Source organism: Diuraphis noxia, unplaced genomic scaffold (genome assembly GCF_037042655.1).
Source record: "Diuraphis noxia isolate RWA-SAM2 unplaced genomic scaffold, SU_Dnox_SAM2 contig0002, whole genome shotgun sequence".
NCBI classification, from domain to species: Eukaryota; Metazoa; Arthropoda; class Insecta; order Hemiptera; family Aphididae; genus Diuraphis; species Diuraphis noxia.
In genome coordinates, this window is record NW_028301712.1 from 82,682,465 (window position 1) to 82,703,103 (window position 20,639).

The 20,639-nt window shown below is 26.5% G+C and overlaps 1 protein-coding gene across 3 annotated transcripts in view; it reads right to left on the reverse strand.

Annotated features, from left to right (window-relative positions):
- LOC107173405 (5-hydroxytryptamine (serotonin) receptor 1B) overlaps positions 1-20,639 on the reverse strand; it is a 227,506-nt gene that overhangs the window by 69,304 nt on the left and 137,563 nt on the right. For 2 of the 3 annotated variants that reach the window (XM_089220486.1, XM_089220487.1), the window contains 2 exons: positions 13,247-13,764; positions 3,791-3,924 (listed from right to left, as the gene is read on the reverse strand). In XM_089220486.1, the coding sequence (XP_089076612.1) occupies positions 3,791-3,924; positions 13,247-13,706 (594 nt within the window). In that variant the 5' untranslated portion in view covers positions 13,707-13,764. Of the gene's footprint in view, positions 1-3,790; positions 3,925-13,246; positions 13,765-18,800; positions 18,951-20,639 lie in introns of those variants that run through there. The other variant, XM_089220488.1, reaches the window with a different exon arrangement.

Below are 20,639 nucleotides of genomic sequence, written 5' to 3' on the forward strand. Positions count from 1 at the left end.
TGACAAACTTGTAAGGATCTTGTATTAAATTTTCAAATCTTAGATTTAAAATAAAATTTTTTATGAATTTCTAGCTTAATATAATTTGCGAATTTTTGTGATTTTTACGTATTTTATCAAAATTCAAACTTTTAATGCTTATAAAAAGGAATTATGACTATAAATTTATTTTATTTCTCAACTGCTATTGTAACAATACGTTAGGAGTCTGGGATTAAATTTTCAAGGTTTTCTATCCAACAAATAAATTTTTATCGATATTAATTAAAAAAAAAAACTAATAAGTATCGAAAATTGCATGGTAGATAGAATGTACTTATAATATGACTATATGAGTCTTATATATAAACAATCGGTGAAAATTTAATGCATCTATGGTCATTTGTTTTAAAATTACATCAAAAACCAAAATCGATTTTGTCAAAAACTGATTGTGCGTAAAATTTCAGGGTTTTCCCTTAATTTTTAGTTTGTTTATCCCGATTATTTATTTTTACGTTTAACCCTCCAAAGTACCAACTAGTTTCACTTTCTGATCGAACGAGGTACTGAAATCGAAAATCGATGCACTTTTACTGCCCCAAAACGTGATGACAGACCCCCCCCCCAAAAAAAAAAAAACACACTTCATGGTAAAATCAATACATTCCTTGCTCTGCTCAAAATCTAATACGGAAAAATTGTTGTTTTAATGGCCACATGCATAATCGGAAATATTATAGTACAATTATTTTTACTTTGTATGAGATATAATAATAGTGATGATAATTATATCGAAAATTTCTTAAACACTGTAGCTTATCATTTACGTTTTAATTTTTTTTTTTTTTTTTTTTATTTACAATCTGTTACGTAAAATTGAACAATAAGTAAAATAGATAAGTGAATAAAGTGACTTGAAGAAAGGACAGATTTTAGAAGCCTTCCAGTGAAGACACTTTGTCAGCTTTAATATACATTTCTATAAGTTAACAATAAAGTAATATTTAATTAAAATTAGGCAATTAACTAAATTAGTAGGTCCCGACACCAACGCCTTTTTAGTCTTTTCCTAGGATTGTCGGGTATGTTTGCCGACGCAAGTTCTTTGATTAGAGGATTATCATGGTTTTTAGCAGATAAGTTAAATCGTCTACGTTTTAAATAAATACATTTGTTGATGTACGCATTTACACGCCATGATATACAATTTAATTGATTTTTTTTTTATAAACTATTTGTAATAATTACTAACTTAAGTATTTTAATTTTAATTTTATGTTCATTTTCAATTTTAATATTTAAATGTAACGCAAACAATTTGATATTGTACCTATGTATGGATGAAATGTAATATTATTTCATATGACTTATTATATACCTTTAACAATATGTACCTACTAATATTTAATACAATAAATTAATAATAATATTTACAAAATGGGTTTTCACTTTCTCTTCCATATGGTTTTTTAAATTTTATTTAATTTACGTTGCTTTTTATTTACTTCCATTTTTTTCCGAAACTCGTATGAATCACGCTTAGACTTTTACCGTCTTCAAATAAATGACTGAAAAATGAATTTTTGATAATAAACAGTTTATAAACTACCCATAGATATCTAAGTGACCGATTAATATTTAATATTTTTAAGCACTCTTCTATCTAATCCGTTTGCTTGATTTGTAATGCGCAATGTACATATAAACAGTTAGTGGAATTATACTATAAGAGTGTATGACTATCTACATAAAGTTCATACAACTAAACATTTTATCACCTTAATAAATTTTTCTTATTTAAGGTATGATAAATACATAATATTAGAAAAATTTTTTTAATAGATATTATTACATAATATTGGTTCAAAATAAAAAAAAATTTAGTTAAGTGTTTAATACATATAATATCATTTTTGAGAAAGTTATATTAAAATTTAAAATTTATTAATTTTTTTTTTTTTTTTTGGGGGGGGGGGAGGGGGCGGATATTCACCAAAATATAGTTTTAAAGATATACTACACGGATAAAATGTAAAAGCTCTGTTAAACTGTTAGAAACTTTTCAAATAAATGTCTAAATAAAATTTTATAAGAAAAAGTTGAACAGCCATCACCGTTCCAAGTGTTATTTGTGTAAAAAAAAAAAATGCAATGATGATATATATACCTATACTATTTGCAATATACGACATGTATGTATGCATTATTTATATTTATTTCTCAACATACGTATCTTTGAAGGAAATTTATCACGCATACCAGCAATGAGCGGTCTTTTATGCCTCTACGCATAAGGCCATTGTCCTGGAATGGTGAAACTTTCCGAACTTGAGATATAGTTTGCGGGTGTACTTGACTCGAATACGTAATACATACAGCTTGGGGGATAATCATCTCCGCGGGTGTGACAAGATTTACGATCAATGTATTACATCTTTCAAAGAAATTTTTATTTCATAAAAAAAAAAATAAAGGCGTCTACAGTTTTATCTGATGGATCATTCGGCTGTGGTAATAGGAGGTGGTGGCTGAAGAACAAACTCCGCAGGGCTTATATTATTCATCTAATACAACCGTACCTAACTAGAATTGTCAATCAGATAGACTTCGTGATCCGAAATAATGTAGAAATTGGTTATATTGATCTCTGATTGATGGTGAACAAAAATGATTAAATTATTTTAATTCCTAGAAAATCGCTTCTATAAATGTATTTCAAACATCACTATTACTATCGACAAGTTTCCCAAATATTTTGTTATTGAGTTAAGTTATCGAATTTTATAAACTTTTTTATTTATTATCATTTTTTATATCGTCGGTTTCCACATTATTATTTAAAAAAAATAATAATACAAACCATGTTATTTTGTATGATAAAGGTTTCATATTTTATTTTCACATACAATTAAATAAGCATAATGTTCTCAGAAAGGTCCAATTCGCAGGCACCTAGATATTTTTTTGGCTCCTTAGAAAACATATTATGTAAAAAGTATATTAAAAATACAACAAGTAGGTGGTGTAAAATGGTGATATTTGGCCATAGTATCACCATCTAATCGTAATAAATTATATCTATTTTATTAATTATATTATTTTATTAGGAAGTGGTGTAGAGACATTCTCACTGTTTAATCTAAAATATTAATATATATAAAATTAAAATTAAATCTCAAGTAAGAGTAGTGTTACCACTGAGTCGCTTCCTCCCATCAAATAATTATGTATCTATTTTCTGTTATCATATATTCTTATTGTTATTTGTTTGTAAAGGAACAGATTGTATAAACCAAATAAAATTTTAAAAAAATTATATATATATATTATTTTATTAAATTAATTTTAATCTCTAATAATATAATATAACAAATCGTTTGTTGTAAAATTAAAATTAATGTGATTTTTTGTGGTCCCCAGTGTTTTGTGAAATGTTTAAATTAGTAAATGCATCTTTGTAGATCTGTGGTATAAGGTCTATGGTTATAACTCGCATATTTTACAATTTTAAACTTGAGTGATAAATAGGTACATGTTTTTCATTTTCATAAGTAATTTATTGGCCTTATAAGTCGCATTGTAACAATACTTTGTATTACTGGGTAACATTATGGTGATATACTGATGTTCTGATGATATTATGATTCATATACTTTATAATACTATAAAAGCAATGAGAGTATGTAATACGTGTCAACATATCGGACGGTCATTATTTACTTGTTTATTCAACATGTATGATACTGAAGGGCTAAAAAACTTATTAAAATCGACATTAAATTAAATTATTGAATCATACGGCACATACCTCATAAACAGCTCCTAAGGGCATGACTAAACATGCTACCATTAAATCGGCGACCGCTAAAGAGACAATGAGATAGTTGGCCACGTTTTGTAAATTCCTTTCCAACAAAATTGCTGCAATCACCAACGCGTTACCTGCAAATATTATGACTGTGTAATTTTAATTTATTTCACATACAAGATATAAAGAACAATGCTGGTAGTTTTGGGATGTTATGATGTTTAACAAAAGATATAATATATTATAAATAATTTATTGCATTGCGTTTATGAATTCCATTTCGTATTTTACGGTTTTTAAACCTTTAGGTAAAAACAAAATAATAATAACAATAACAACAATAATAATAATTTGTCTAGTAATCAATATAATGGCATGGGATTATTCCTGTAAATTATTATTTTTTTCTCCTCGTTGTTAAATGCATTACTTATTAATAAGTCTAATAAAGTGATGAAATTACAAAAAAATATATAACAATTTCATCATAAAATATAAATATAATAATAGGTAGTTACTCGTATATCAATAGGTTTATATTTCAAACAAAATTTTAAATGCAAATAGATTTTAGTTTATATGTGCCTAAGTAATTTAAGTTTAAGTTAAAGTTTATACAAAATATTAATTTTATTTAAAATAAAAACATCTAGATACGAAATTGAACGTCACTGTTACATAAAAGTTTTAAATTTAACCCTCAAGAAAAACAAATTATTATTTGATTTTGGAACGAGTGAATAATTAATTTAAATTTAAGTCAATATATTGTTTTATTGGGCAGTGAGTATACGAATTCAATTAAAGATTTTGACAATGTTACAAACTATTGAATTAAAACAAAAATAATCTTCTTATGACAGATAAATCTTCTTATTTCTATATATATAAAAATGGAGACAAAAATGTATAACAATTTATCAATTGAAAACAGCTGAACCGATTTCGCTCACTCTTTTTTTGTTTGGGTCGTAATTGCCAGGAGAAGGTTCTAACGGATGAAAAATTTGAAAAAGTTGTCGGGTTAGAGAAATATGATGAGGGTGTGATGAAATTAAAGTGGCGCCATCTGCCCAGTAAAAAATAAAATAAATAATATTAATATGTTTTGGTAGTCAAAGGCAACCATTTAAACAAACAAGTGCTCTCGAGAGCAGCTGGAATTATTTTTAGGATGGACATTTTTGTTTATTTATAAATGGTTGCTCTAGTGACGGTTATTATTGTTCTGTGTTATTAGTGATGGTTATATTATATACATATATTTATCTGTTAGTCCTATATGCATTCTTAAACAGCTGGACTGATTGTGACAAAATTTGGTACAGAATTTTATTAGACATATCGGCAGAAGATATGGTAAGTTAGAAAGTGTTATGCCTAAATATTATTGAATTGAATATTTAAATTGTCAACATTATATTGAAAAAAAGAAGAAAATTACATAATGATATACGTAATTGAATATCGTTGTAAGATTATAATATATTTTAACCACTATCTATCATTATGTATAAAAATATACTGATGGCATCTCACATGAAATTAATTTAACACACAATATGAACTATGGGCCATAAAAGAGATAGAATTTTTAACGGGCTACGAAGTGCACGGGATCATCGTAGCGCCCAAACCACAGGGCAGATCTGCTTGAAATTTTCAGGATGAATTAATATTATAATTTCACCGTGCTTTAAGAAAGAATTTTCGGAAATTCAACCCCTAAAGGTAAAATTAACTGGTTGTAAGTATACAATAGTGGCGCCATCTATCAAGCAATATCTAATATTATTAATATTATATTTATTTATATTATTAAATTATTATTATTACTGATTAGAGGTTGTCATTGGCAATATAATATGGGCATAAAATATTATTTATTATAGATTATTATATCATCTATTGAAGAAATTACAGTGAATGGAATGTTGACATCTCAAATAATCGTACCAATTATCGATAATAGTGCCTGCCTTTTTCGTTCAATTTCCTTTCATTTTTTCATTTATATAAGACTCAAGAAAGATGACAGGAAATCCGCAATACAATTGTTGTGTATATCTCTGATAATTAGAATACCTTTGTTAATATGTCTTACAATTAATATGGTGACAATTTTTATGTTTATTATTTATTAACAATTAATATGACAACAACTTTCCCATATGTATTTGAAATGTATTATAATAATAATTTTTATGCCAAATTTGGTGTAGATACATTCCCAGTAAAAATATTGCATCTATCTGGAAATATTAATAGTGGGTATTTTGATGTTTATGTATCTATTTCTAATATACCTAATTTTACAGAAAATTTAATTTTTACTTCACAGAGCGATTTGTTTATTAGTAATAATGTAATAATGTTAATGTCAAGGACAATTTAATTAATAAAAGTAGAAGCGCTGCCGTGCTAGATGTATAGATAGACCTTTAAGTCGAAGTAACCAAGTCAAGGTAGCTAAAAAAAGACAAGAAACCATTTTTTGTTCTGAAAATTATTACATTAACCGGTCTTGCATATGATACCACAATTGATTATAAAATTTATATTGGAACTATGAACCAAAATTGTACATTTTGTAACGCTCTCAAATGGAAAGGCAAAACAACTGGTATGTGCTGCAATTTAGGTAGAACAAAACTCGATATCTTGCTACAGCCACTAGAGTCGTTACGTTTACTCATGGGTGACCATCCTGATCAGTGATCACAATCGCTCAATTTTAATCGTACAAGGAAGTATAATGGTTAGGTTATGATGTCATTTAAGAACAATGACATCGTTTGGTGCTAAACAAGTTGTTGAAGAAGGTGTTATGCCATTTTTTAAAGTTAAAGGCCAAGTATACCATTTGCATGGCAGTTTGATTCAAAATACTCAGGAAAACCCGAAATGTTGCAAAACACCAAAATTATGCAATGGACACCTCTACGGATTATTAGTGTACAAAAGAATTTGATTGAAGCTGTTATTATGACTGGATCTACAAAAGATGAATCAGTTCCTATTCCTCGCATACCAATGATACCATCAGATTATCCTTTCCAATTCAAGAGAATGCGCACGAGTTTACTTATTTTGACACCAACAGAAATTACAGCTAATATAGTTTATAGAGAAATATTATTAACAATATTATATAAATTTAATTTAACTGGACAATATTTAATTTACCAGATAATAGCAATTAATAAACCCGGCAAAAACGGGCAATTCAGCTAGTTAAAAATAAAACTATTTTCTTTATTTGTTTATTATAAGTAATACCTTGAATTTCTTGATAAAAATGATAGTAAAATTAAATATAAATGAGGAAGATGAGTTTTCATGAAAAACAAATATAGATGACCTGAGTCTGTAGATTTGTTTGTTGAGAGACAATTAAATCTTATTTTATGACACTAATATTATAATATTGGTAATAAATACTTATATAAGCTACTAACTAAATGGTTGTATAAAGAGCAGGTAGTCGTAGAACGGTTTAACAGCCGATCAATGCACTATTATGATAATAAGCAATACGACAATCCCAATAGCTTCAGATTATACCTATAAGCACACAAATTACAATGATATATTTTAACGTGCGTAGGTAGGTATTTTAGCACAAAGTAGTCTGAGCATAAATTTATTCGTATATCTATACTCATACATTTCATTCGGATGTGATTTGTACTTATTTTCCCCATATAAATATCCTTTGACAATAATAAATTGTATAATAATGTAATTTCACATTGTCGAATCTCTAAAAACTAACATTTATTTTACATAATGCTTATACATTTTGTTTTTAAATCGAATGAGAATCGCATTCCCAACGTTTATTTTTATCCATAAGCTTTTTATTGTGTATACTGTCTCTTGCGTCGGGTTAATCTTAACGTTTGTATTATTTTACTTTTATTTAGCCTTTGCCACTTTCGCATCTATCTGAAAATAGTTTTTTTTTTCATTTTCAGTCAATCGCTTAGCATATAAATTATCTTTCACAGTTTCACAAATTGAAACAAAACGAAAAAAAAATATAAATATTATACTACAATGTTAAGAAAACGGTATTAAACATTAAACCACTTAAAATTTTATGTTCTACGTCAGTGCGCCGTTTCTCATTCAGAATGTACAGTTTGGACGTTTAACAAAACTATTAAAAACTATTAAATATAAATCAAAAAGTTCAAATTATACCTATTTTATTTCATCAAATTAATTTAATTATTCTAGAATATTCATTTTTGTATTTTTTTTTTTTCTTAATAAATTTATAATTTTTGTTGTATTTGTGAGAGTTAACGTATCTAATATTTAAAAGATATTGAATAATAAGGCCAATGAACCGAAGAGATTTGTGATAATATACTCATCATAAGACTTTAATTTATGGAAGTATGATCCATTATATTCATTTCTTAATTAATTTTTGCATTTTGATTACCTATACAATTTCCCTTATAATTACATTGTTTATCAACTAAAATAATTAATAATTAGAATGTAAAAGATGAATATTTATGTATTATATTTTCTTCAAACGTTATAATTATTCAAATTCACTTAAACCAATTTCATCAGATAGGCAAAGTTAGAAGTATAAACAAATAATCTATACATTTTTTGGTGTCGACTGAAAATGATAAAAATAACATAGGTTAGTTGGATATAAAGTTTATGACCTTTGTAATTTCTAAATTTAATATTTTAACCCATCTCGAAGAAGTGGAAATGAAGCCCCCAGTTCAAACTCAAAAGGAAAACCGTCATACGCCGAAATCGCAGTTAACAAACCACCACCCGATCAATCTCTACACATCATCACCAAATTCCTCGACGAACCAAAATCTATACTTAACCCCCTTCTTACTGTTTTAACATCCCTAATAAACAAAATAACACTCCCTATAACTCCTACTCCATAACACACACACACACCACATATTCCGTACATCAAACACAAACACACAATATATTATATATATATATATATATATATATATATATATATATATATAACTAAATTAAATTGTTATTGTTATTGTTATTTAGAAAATTATAACTAACTTGTTGTAACATTTAATATGTTGATACATTTTAATTTTAATAAATAATAATAAAAAAAATATATTTTAACAGAATATTGCCGATTAACTACCTGCGATATTAATATATTATCAAAAGTATAAAAATTGTACCGGTATAATAATAATTCTAATGATGTGTGTATGGTGTATGTCGTGGGCTATATGAAAAATTAGACTTTTTGTGAAAAGATTAGACTCTTTACATTGAGGAAGCCCATATTTGCAAACTATTTATTATTTTATCAAACGGCCTTTTGTTTTTTAAGTTTATTGCATACAGACTAACAGCGCGGTTAGGCATTTTATGCACTACAATTATTATATAATAATAACTATTTTACTTATTTTATTTTAAGGGTGATTTATTGCTTTTACAAAAAATAAAAAAAAGCGATAAAATTATTATAAATTGCATAATATTATTCATTAATACATAATTATTATATTTATTTGGTTTACAGAAAACGTAAGCGAAATAGTGAAGTTTAGACTACTTTAAAGTTGTTGATCGTTTTTATAATTTTATTTTATATTACTAACAAAAGATAAAATGTTGCAAAATATTATATGAAATTAAAATATTAAATCAATATTAAAATAATTACTTATCATTACATGTGGTTTTCTTGTGACATTTTAAGGAACCTACGTTATTTTTCTGAAAACCAGATCTATTTGTTTTGCACGATTTTTTGCAACAAAATTTTTGATAACCCTGCCCTTCAAATTTCGAATGTCTATTAGCTGTTTATTTTAATGTTAATATTGTTCTTGGTACTTCGTATTGGTTGTTTGTAGAACAATTCTGTTTAATCACGTGTTCATAATGCCAAACCGCGTGTAAATATTATTATTTTTTGTCTATAATTTTGCCAATATTATTTGATGATAATTCTATTGCTCTTTTTATATACAATTAATAAAATACTACCCTTCAAATAAAATAATTGAAATGCCAATCACTATAATAAAATGATTGTAGATCTTAAAAAGCCTAACTGCTTTTTGTTTGTATGCATTGTATGCAATAAGCCTAAAAACAACAGGCTAATTGAAAAAATAATAAGAGATTCGCAAATGGGGTAGCTCATAGTAAAGAGCTTATCAAAATAAAACAATAAATATTTCTGTATTAGATAATAATATAATGTACTTTTAAAAACTATAGACAATTTTATTAAAGCTTTTATACTTTATAAACTTTTGTCGTAAATTGTCAATATTCATATTGTAGTATTCCATAATTACTACAGACAGTACTGTGTACTTGTGTTAGCAAAAATAAGTAAAATGTAAATGTGATATTAATAACCGAAAAAATAATACCCTAACCGAAGAGTCCATTATAAATAATACAGGCAGAATCTCATAAAATTGTTGCTATTATTGTACGTTAAACAGTGAAAGCATATTTAACTTCATACTTAGTATATTATGTAAAACGGTCATTGTGTCGTTAAATGTTGCATTTTAGATAAACCATCGAGAACGGCAAAATATGAAAATGTCTTATTTACTGAAATATCATCTTTAGCGTTTTAATTTTGCCAGTAGTAAATATTAAAACTCATGTTAATATCCTACTATGATCTGATATACAACTATTATAACACTGTTATCTTTTTTATCTTTTTTTTTAAATTAAAATGTGATATATACTTTATAATTATTGTATATACATTATACATATTATATAATTAACCTTAAAATAAGTGCACCATATGTACGGTTGTATTAAAATTGGAAAGAACTAATTGTGTATTCATCTATTGGAGAAATTCATATTTCTTGTGGAAATAGACGCGATGATGTCAAGAAAAAAAATATTTTTAATAAGATCGTTATCTGAATAATATGTTTTAAGTATTTAGTAATATAAAAGAAGAAATAATAAGACATTTTTAATGTTTCAATATTATATAAACTCAAAATTGTTTCATCAGTTTTAATAAATATTTGTTCAAATTTTTTGAATGCCTACTGATACCCAAATATTTTGTTAAACGTACGGATATAAAACATATTTCGTTCAAAATAATTAAGAAATATCTTATGGTTTAAGATCTTGATGTAAATGTTTGTGAAGTTTATAATGACTATGATTAATTATGATTTTATTTTAAATTGGACTTTTATTTATGCCACCTTTAAAACACAAAGCAAAATTCATAATAAACGTTGGTTATAAACTTATAACTATACGTTGTTTGTTCACAACTATGGAATTGTTTTTTTTTCAACTCTTATATCCGATACAAATACATATACATACATCAAATAACTTTATATCATTATTTAGTATCTGGTGTCTTAGTTTTTATATTTGATTTAAACAATTAAAAAAATTACCTGATTTCTATGATGATTATCAGTTATGTACTATTATTAAAACTCTTGTTATTAGTCATGGGCAATTGAAATAGTATAATTTATATCGTAATTTTCAATATGATATCTTATGTAAATATGTTTTGTTTAAATTAAATTTGTGTACTTTATACTATGAACCAATAATTTTATACAAACAATATTTACTTATATATAAGAATAAAATAATGTTTTTTTAAATACATAAGTACATACCAATTTTAACCGAATTGCCTATTTTTGTTTTTATAAACTCTTAAACGTGGTTCATATTGAATTTTTTTAAGAAGCAGTTTTTAAATAACTTATGAATGGAAACTTTTTTACTTTATTTTAATTTCCTCAGATCTTCTTTCACCATTACCTACGCTAGTAACCATTTAGCTTCAAAATGCTCGCAACGCTGTTGATTTCATTATATAAGCGGTTTATGCCGTTAGTCTGGGGTTTTTTTGTTTACCTTGTATGTATGGTTTTAAAATCAGGCAACTAAAAATACATATACGTTTACATGAGTTGAAATGTCATAAAAATAAATTAAAAAAACCATTATGGGCAGAGAAAAAAAGAAATTTTAAAAATATGAAAGCACATCAGTACGTACCAGTGCACTTATGGTATGGTAGTTTTTGATTATTAAAATACCGGAAATTGTTCGTTTGTAATGTACAAATTAAAAAAAAAAAATCAAAAACAAACATAGTTTTTAAATTTAACGTAGAGTTATTTGATTGACGTAATAGGTGGCAAGTACTGAAGAGTTGGTATTATGATTGTATTAAAACATAATGAAAAAGGTAGAAATAAAATTAGCCAACTACCTACAGCTGTAAAATTAAAAAATTGAAAAATAAACAAATAACTGAGTTTTAATATTCTAATGAATGTTTTGTTGAAATGCAGATTGTACCAAACTTATCGAAATAATTACAACGGAATCAATTTATTCGATGTAGTATGAAAAACAAAACAATGCACTCTCTTAACAAAAGAATAATACGTGGGATGTGAAGGCGGGTAATCGTTAATCGTTACCTAGATCGATAATTGATTGTAATATGGTAAAAAATGCTTATGATGAAAAATAAAATGGTTTTTCAGAGGCCATTGTTGTCAGCAGGCTGGTAGATACTATCGCGGCTGTTGAAGCATGTTGTTTTAAATCGATTATCACACGCGAAACAAATTTTTTTGAACTCGAAGATATGTAATGTGATCCATTTTTATAAATAGGTATGCATGTACACAAATTAAAATGACTGTGAAATGGAAACTCAACAGTCACAAAAATAATATATTTTATGGAAATTATTTATCCGCTCGACAGGTATGCCTGACAATATAATATAATACAAATATTAGTTTAGAATAGTTAAAACTAGTTTACCACAAGAATAATATTAATATCCATACATATATTGTTGTATGCCGTAGGTACCTTTGCACGTTTCAGAAATTCAATTCTCAAAACCATCAGAATTTATGAGTGAAACTCGGTTTAGAAGTACCTACTTACCTAACGTTCATTTTAAGTTCATCTTTATAATACCATTATCGCGTATCAAAATAACCCGTATAATATTTTGTCCATTTGTCTAACACAATTTATTTCGAGAGAACGTTGTACATGACTCGTAATAATTTGAGTTTATAACAACCCAACCCTGCCAATGTATGCGAACCAACACCACTCGGTAGGTACATGTTTACATAATAAAAGGGAAAATTTTTTTTTTTTTTTTTTTATCGCGTTTAGTGGTATCATATTTTATCTCCATATATGACGTAGCGTTCTGATGTTTTAAATAGCATAAAGTTAATCTATAGATATTTTAAGATTTTCATTTATCAAAAAATAAAAAATAAATATGTTTAAAATTATCTAATATTATGCAGGGTGGAAAATATGCAAATGTATTATACCAACTTGGGTGTAATACAGTTGCATACCATCACGTAGACTGCAACAGTGCAACGACTACGATTCACTCACCACAAATGGTCGTCAGAATCATAGCACCCAGTATTATGCCAATGGAGATGACGAATATGTAGTTGGTGAGGTCCTCTACCTCGTCGCCGAGCGTGTGATTGTACGAACCGTTCAGAAACGGTTCCACGCCGGCCGTCGCGTTGGCCAGCACGGCGGCCGCTGACGAACCGTTCTCGGCGCCATAGTAGTAGCCGCCGGCGCCGGAACTGCCGCCGTCGTCGATGGCCACCGACCGGACGGGCCGCCGGAAGTAATCGCCAAATCGGTCGCCGGGGGCAGATAGCCGGCCGGACGCTGCCGCTGCGGCCGCGTAATGTTCAGCGGCACCGTCGCCGCCACTGCCACTGTCACTGCCGCCACTGTCACCGCCGCAGTAGAACGTTATCGCGTCGGCCGCCACCCGCAGCACACAGCCCTGGCGTCTACTGCCGGTGGCCGCAAGTGCTCCGAGCAGGGCCATATGATACTCGTCGCGGGCTTGTGCACCGGTCGCCGGATCAAAATTCGTCCGAGTCCGTCTGAAAAAAAAATAGTAAAACCAACGATTCAACATTATATTATATTATGTCCATGACCGAATCAATGTGAGTGAAGAGACGCAACGGTATAGTATCGCCATCAACCGCGATTATAGTGGGGGGGGGGGGAATTGGGAGAGGTGAAACAAATCTTCTTAACCGACTGGAGGAGAATTATATGTTTTGTGTGTGTGTGTGTGTGTGTGGCTTCGTAGGTATATTTTAAATTTTACAAAAATAGTTATAATGTGTCAATTATTATTCCCAAGTTCGGTAATAGTCTTATAATTAATATTATAATATAACGACTAGTGAATTTCGCATGTGTTTCAAATAAGCTATATAATAATATCTATACGGCTATACAGTTGTATAGATAGCATCTTATAAAACCACATTGACGTGACAACACAGTTGTTACCTATATAATTATACTTAATAACTGTAATCTTAAGATTTTTCTAGTAATTTTTTGAACAATTTTATAAGAAGCTTTCCTAAAGATAATGCACTTTATTACATAATAATATTATCATCGTGATATATATTTTTTAAGAATGAAAATATTTTTAATTAAGTTCTGATCGATTTTAATTAGCTTACTAGGAAACCTTTTAAACAATACATTGTTGGGACATTATAATATTAATATTATTAGCTTTCTATACAACAATTGGTAGGTATTTAAATATTCAAAAAATATTCGTGAATATTGTTCTTCCAATGTATTCAGTTCGTATTAAGTTATTTCGATTTTGTCGAAAATACGTTAAAACAATAGGTATTATTTAGCTACAGTGCTATCATATACGAACATTATCGACTAGACATAGTGCGCCATTGCAATGTGGCGTAGAGTTATCTTGATTGTTTTGCTGGGTTTGAGTGATTTAAGTATGCCCATGAAATCGTTTATAAAACGTCCCGAATTTGATTTATCATAAAAATATGATTAACTAAAGCCTAAAACAGTAATTAATATTATTACAATTAACTTAATTAAGTACAACAATATTGGTACCACAGAACATTAAGTGAAATACGAACACAACCACAACAATATAATATTATTATACAATGTTAAAAAAAAAAAAAATTAAAAAATATAAATTAACCATATTATTATCGATTGAATACACTAATTGTTATTGCAGTGACCTTCATAATTAAATCATCAAACTTTGATGGATACAGTGTATACCACCAACTAGATAATATGTCAATACTATAAATGAAATTATATACAATATGCATATATGTATATTGTATATAATTACGTCCCGTAAATTTAAATACACAGAATAAACTTAAAGTTAGTACTTTAGTAGTATAATATACTATTAATATACAGCACATAATAATACAATTTATATAATACATTATGTAGTAGGTATTTGAACAATATTAATACTGCAGTTGGAGGTCACGAAATAAGAATACATTGGCATTGAATAAACTTTTCATTGATTTTTCATCCAACTATAAACAGCGAATTCTTTATAAACAATTTCAATTAAAATGTTTTTTTTTTTTTGTATTTTTACCAAAAGAAATACACTTTATTTGAGTTATACATATTTAGGTGTTTTTAATTATAGTTATGGAATACTTTTGCTTACAAACATTTTGTATATTTCTTTAGTTAGTTAAGAATTTATGGCCAGGTGGCACTGCTGGGAGCCTTCCTATTAATGTTATTTATGTCAAATTATACATGTCACTACACTTACTCATTAAACCTTTGTCTCGTATGTATAGATTATAAATATGTTTTGAAAAATAATAATAAAAAAAATGTAATTAGTTATATTATTTAATATGGTTTAGTCTGTATTAATTGCAAGTTTCAAATTTCCGATTACTAGAGATAATGTAAATATCAAAATAATTTCTTTATATTTTTACAAAAATGAATAGGTAATTGAATGAGTACCTACCTACAGTTAAAATCGTTTTATTCTTGTTTTATATATAATAAGTAACAATACAACTTTAGTTGTTTGAGTAAGTGTTATTGTTTGGGTGCTAATTTTTATTTTAACAAAAAATACAACATATACGGTTACACTAAATGATTGGGGAGTTGTAATTTGTGAATATATAACATTTACAACAGCAAAAATATTAAAATATTTGTAAATTAAAATTTTTCTGTTTGTCATCTTATCAATATTAATTTATTTGGAATATGATAGTTAAAACTGCTTAATAATATTAATACTCACTTCAGAATTACTTTTAGTTTTGAATCCAATAATATTTTATTGAACATTAAAAAAACTTCTTTAATTAACTATTATAGTATACAGATTTTGTATCAAAATATTAAGGAATTAAAGGACAGAAGAGTTCGATTAAATATCCACTGTAACGTGAAAATGTTGGAACGATAAAAAATGTAAATCAAATTACGCCCTCCTGTACTGTTAAATAATATTAGTTTTAATTTTATTGACGAATTTCTATGCAAAATATTATGGTAGGTATTGTAAATTATACCTAATCCATTTAAACCATACTCCATGGTTAGATTTAACCATTTAAGTTTTTAGCAACGGTTGATGGTATAACCCCTCTATATTGTTAGCAATTAATTCCTCATAAGATCAATATGTAGCTTTCCAGCTTTGGGTTATACGTAGTAATTATCATTCGTTTATAAAAAAAAATGGAAATTTAGTGAAATTATATTGATGTGTTATAATTGTTATAAATATTAGAGTTGAAGTTAGTATAAACATATATTTTTAAACAATAAACTTCTGTAAACAAAAATATGGACATCATGATGCAGAAACTGAGTGTTAAACATTTGATATATTTAGTTGAAATCAGCAAATAGCTGCATATTATCAAATTATAGATCATTATAATATAGTGAAACATCAATCATCTATTAGTTTTGTTACATGCAAAATAATTATATCGTTAAAATTTTTTTTACCAGTTTAATTCACTACCGTTTTAAAATATTAAATTTTTTTCTTAAACCTATGACGAATATTATATTATTTTCGTTAGTACGTAAATGAATACAGAGGACAGGTACGAATAAATAACGTTCTCAAAATCATTAAATTAGGATTATATTAAACAATTAAAAAAAAAAATTAATTTATATATAATAGAATTCAATATTTTAATATAATATATTGGAATTCTGAACAATTCAGTCTTTATTTTTCAATATATGATTTTTCAGTATTTACTTAGTTTAAAGATGCTAAAATATAATACATATTATGATATTATACACTCATAACTCATAAGAATATTCGTGGATATAATATATATATATATATATATATATCATCGAATAGGTTCCGAAATATACATACCTAAAATAAGACTGTACAAATTTTTGTGACATTTATGTGTGTTAGTATGAAGCTTCCTCTTAAGATATTTCTAGAAAAGTATTAGATATTTAGCTTTTTGAGAGTAATTAATACTGTTAGAAACCTATCTGAAATGTAAACAAATACATTTGAGAACTAACATAAAAAAGTGTTTAATAAGTGTATAATAATAATTCATACATATTGATATAGTTTTAGCTATTACATAGGACACAATTCCAATTACGATTAACGGATTACAATATAGATATTTAATACTTTTTTATAATTTGTGGTTTACTTATGAGAGCAGGCTATAACATGTCAGATTAAATTCGAATTATAAAAATATTAAAAACCCAAGCTATAATTTAGATAATTGTGAACAATAATTATTAAATTATGCATAAATACATATCTAAACGCACAATTCATTAAACACTTATGAGCTATATGTGTGGGCATACATAAATATAAATACATTCTATGTATAGGTTGATTTTGTACGTTTATAATGATATTTGAATGACTAGAATAGTTAATGGTCCAGTCGACTGAATTGAGATTACCTAATATCCAAACAATGCGCAACATGTTGCCAATCGATCCTTCAAAATTGTGCGTTTGTAAGATGAAAAAAAAGGAGAAACCAACCCAAAGATTAATCGAATAGCTAGTGTAACATGAAACTTGCTGAAAATGTAACTTGTCTTTTGGTGCCAAAAACGGTTCTGTGTAAAAACAGATAAACTCCTGTGTCCGATACATTGCCATTTTGTTAATTATTTTTCGCCATTTGATCAGATAAAAACTACCAGTCCACATAATATAGGTATTTTTAATCGAAATAAGGATGTGACCATGCATTTATCTTGAAAGGTTGGCTAAATTGCACAGATATAACTTATTTCAGATAAGTGGACTGCGAACAACAGTTATATGACACAATGATAAATGAATAGTTTTATTCTATGGTTTTTTGAAAACATATTGAACTATAGAACTTAATAACTTTTGAGTAATAATCATACGAATGTAATGACTTTTTGTTAAAAAAAACAAATTTAGATGAAGATTAAAAAAAAAATTATTTTATATAATTAAAATAAATAATAAAACGTACAAATAATATCGTAATAATTTTATTCTGATATTTTAATCTGGTCAGAATAAACGTTATTTTACTGTAGTAAAATTTATAAAAATAATTCGTCAAAAATGTATGTTTCTGTCGTGATTTACTAGGTGCAATATAATACTATTTTCGTAGTTTTTCTTTATTAGTTAATAGTTTGTCTACAATGATTTTGCTTTAAATATCTCAAAATCTTCATCATAATGCATAAGCCTAAACACATATCTAATTATATTTGTATGAGTTATTTTTTTGTAATAATACTACAAAAATGAGAAATATTGAAATTTTTATAGAGTAAAATATATTAATGATGATTATTTATCGGTAACCTAACCAAAGAAAACCACCACTAATGAGCAGTTAAGGATTGCAGATTTTTTTAATATTATAAAATTGTAAAAATAAACTTATTAAAAAAATATATATATATATAATACTGAAATGTTTTATGAAATGTTTCACAATTTTAAATGTCATGACATTTTCAAACACTATTTATGATATTATAAAGAAACTATCATATTTTACTACTGTATTTTTATTTTATAATTTTTACTTACACGATTTTTGTTGTTTTGGGAGTCCCGCTTTTTTTTAAATAAAATTATGTGTAGTATTCTTCTTGAATTCAAATATTATGCATAAAGTACACATTAATAATGAATTACTAAATCAAGAACATTCTAATACCGAGTAATACGAATGGCATACATTGATTGAAAGAATTTAGATTTTTTAGTTTAACTTTAATATAGACCTTAAACTTATTTATAGTTGAACATGAATCAAAATGAGAGGGGGTATATGAAGAATAAAAATAGTTATCACATAAACATACAATACTATAATAATTATAAGTAAACAATTAAAATTAGCATGTGATATTTAAACTTAAACAAGAAAACTATGTTTTATTTAACATGATATTATAAACATTAACTAAATATTTTCGGCAATTTTTTTAAATAAAACATTTTATATAAGAATATATTATATGAAGTGTGTAAATATAACTACTTTCAAATGAAAAAAAAAATGCACTGCTTGAATAAATATGTTTAATATTCTGTCAGCTATTAACTGTAGTAATAGAATATAAAACGGAGTACCAAAATAGGCTGTTTTTATTTTAATTGAATATGTTGTTTATGGTGAGCCCTTGTAAATATAAATCCACCTGACATAAATATTTATTGTGTGTAGGTATAATATAAAACAATTTCTTTACCTACTTTTATATTCTTAACTTAAATAAATTTTCCATATCACCTATAATAGTTATTGAACTGCTTGTCAAAAATTGAATATTTATATCCGTCAATTTTCTCAGAATATGATAGAATATTACTTTTTTTGAACTTTAAATAATTTTATCTTATACATAATACATTGTTAGTATAAAACTTAAGTTATTGTGAGAAAAAAAAGTGTATTTACTGAAGATAGACACTTTATAGAGTGTCACAAATATTATAATATCAAATTATCAAATAATAATAATAATAATAATAAATACAATTTGATTTTTAAAATGGAAATGAAATTTCGGATGACCAAAAAAACTTGAAAATTTAATACAAGGTTCCTTATGAGTTGTTTTTATTGTAGCTAAAAAAAATTAAAAATCGTTAGTTACAATTTTTTTTAATAAGCGTTTATAGTTCAAATTTTAACGAAATCTGTCGAAAACGTGAAAATTTGCAAGTAATTTTGAAGTTAAAACATCATAAAAATTTTTGTGTTTATAACTAAGGATTAAAAAAACAACACTAAGTTTTCCATTAGTTTTCCTTCAATTAGCTATAGAGAAAACTCGAAGCGTCGTTATAGGAAAATTTTTAGTGCGTTTGAATTTTAAATTTTTATGAAATAGCGTAACGATAACGATTTATCCTCAAACGATCTTAAACGTTTGTTATTATTCAAAATGTATAAGTCATAGATACTTGAAAATCTTACCAGTTATTAAGATTGGCATTTTCTTTACATGATTTAATTTTCAAAATCTTTTGACTTTTTTTGAGGTATTTATAGACAACTGAATTTTTCAATTTTTCTGAATTTTTTTTGAGGTGTCGATAAAATATTTTTGGCTTTATCAAAATACTTGAAAATTTAATACAAAGTTTCTCATAAAATATTCTTATAGTGATTAAAAAATTATAAGAATACATAAGCACAATTTTTTTTTATTAGCAATTGAAGTTCAACTATTGACAAAAATTCATCAAAACCATGAATATATAATATAGAATACAGATTTTAGTTCATTGTCTTCAACACCGTCTTCAAAATCCGAATGTAGCTCAAATAATCAAAATAATCAAATAGAGTATCATAGCTTAAAATATTATGTAGAATTATTTAATGACAATCTAAAGCCCAAACACCACTTTCTT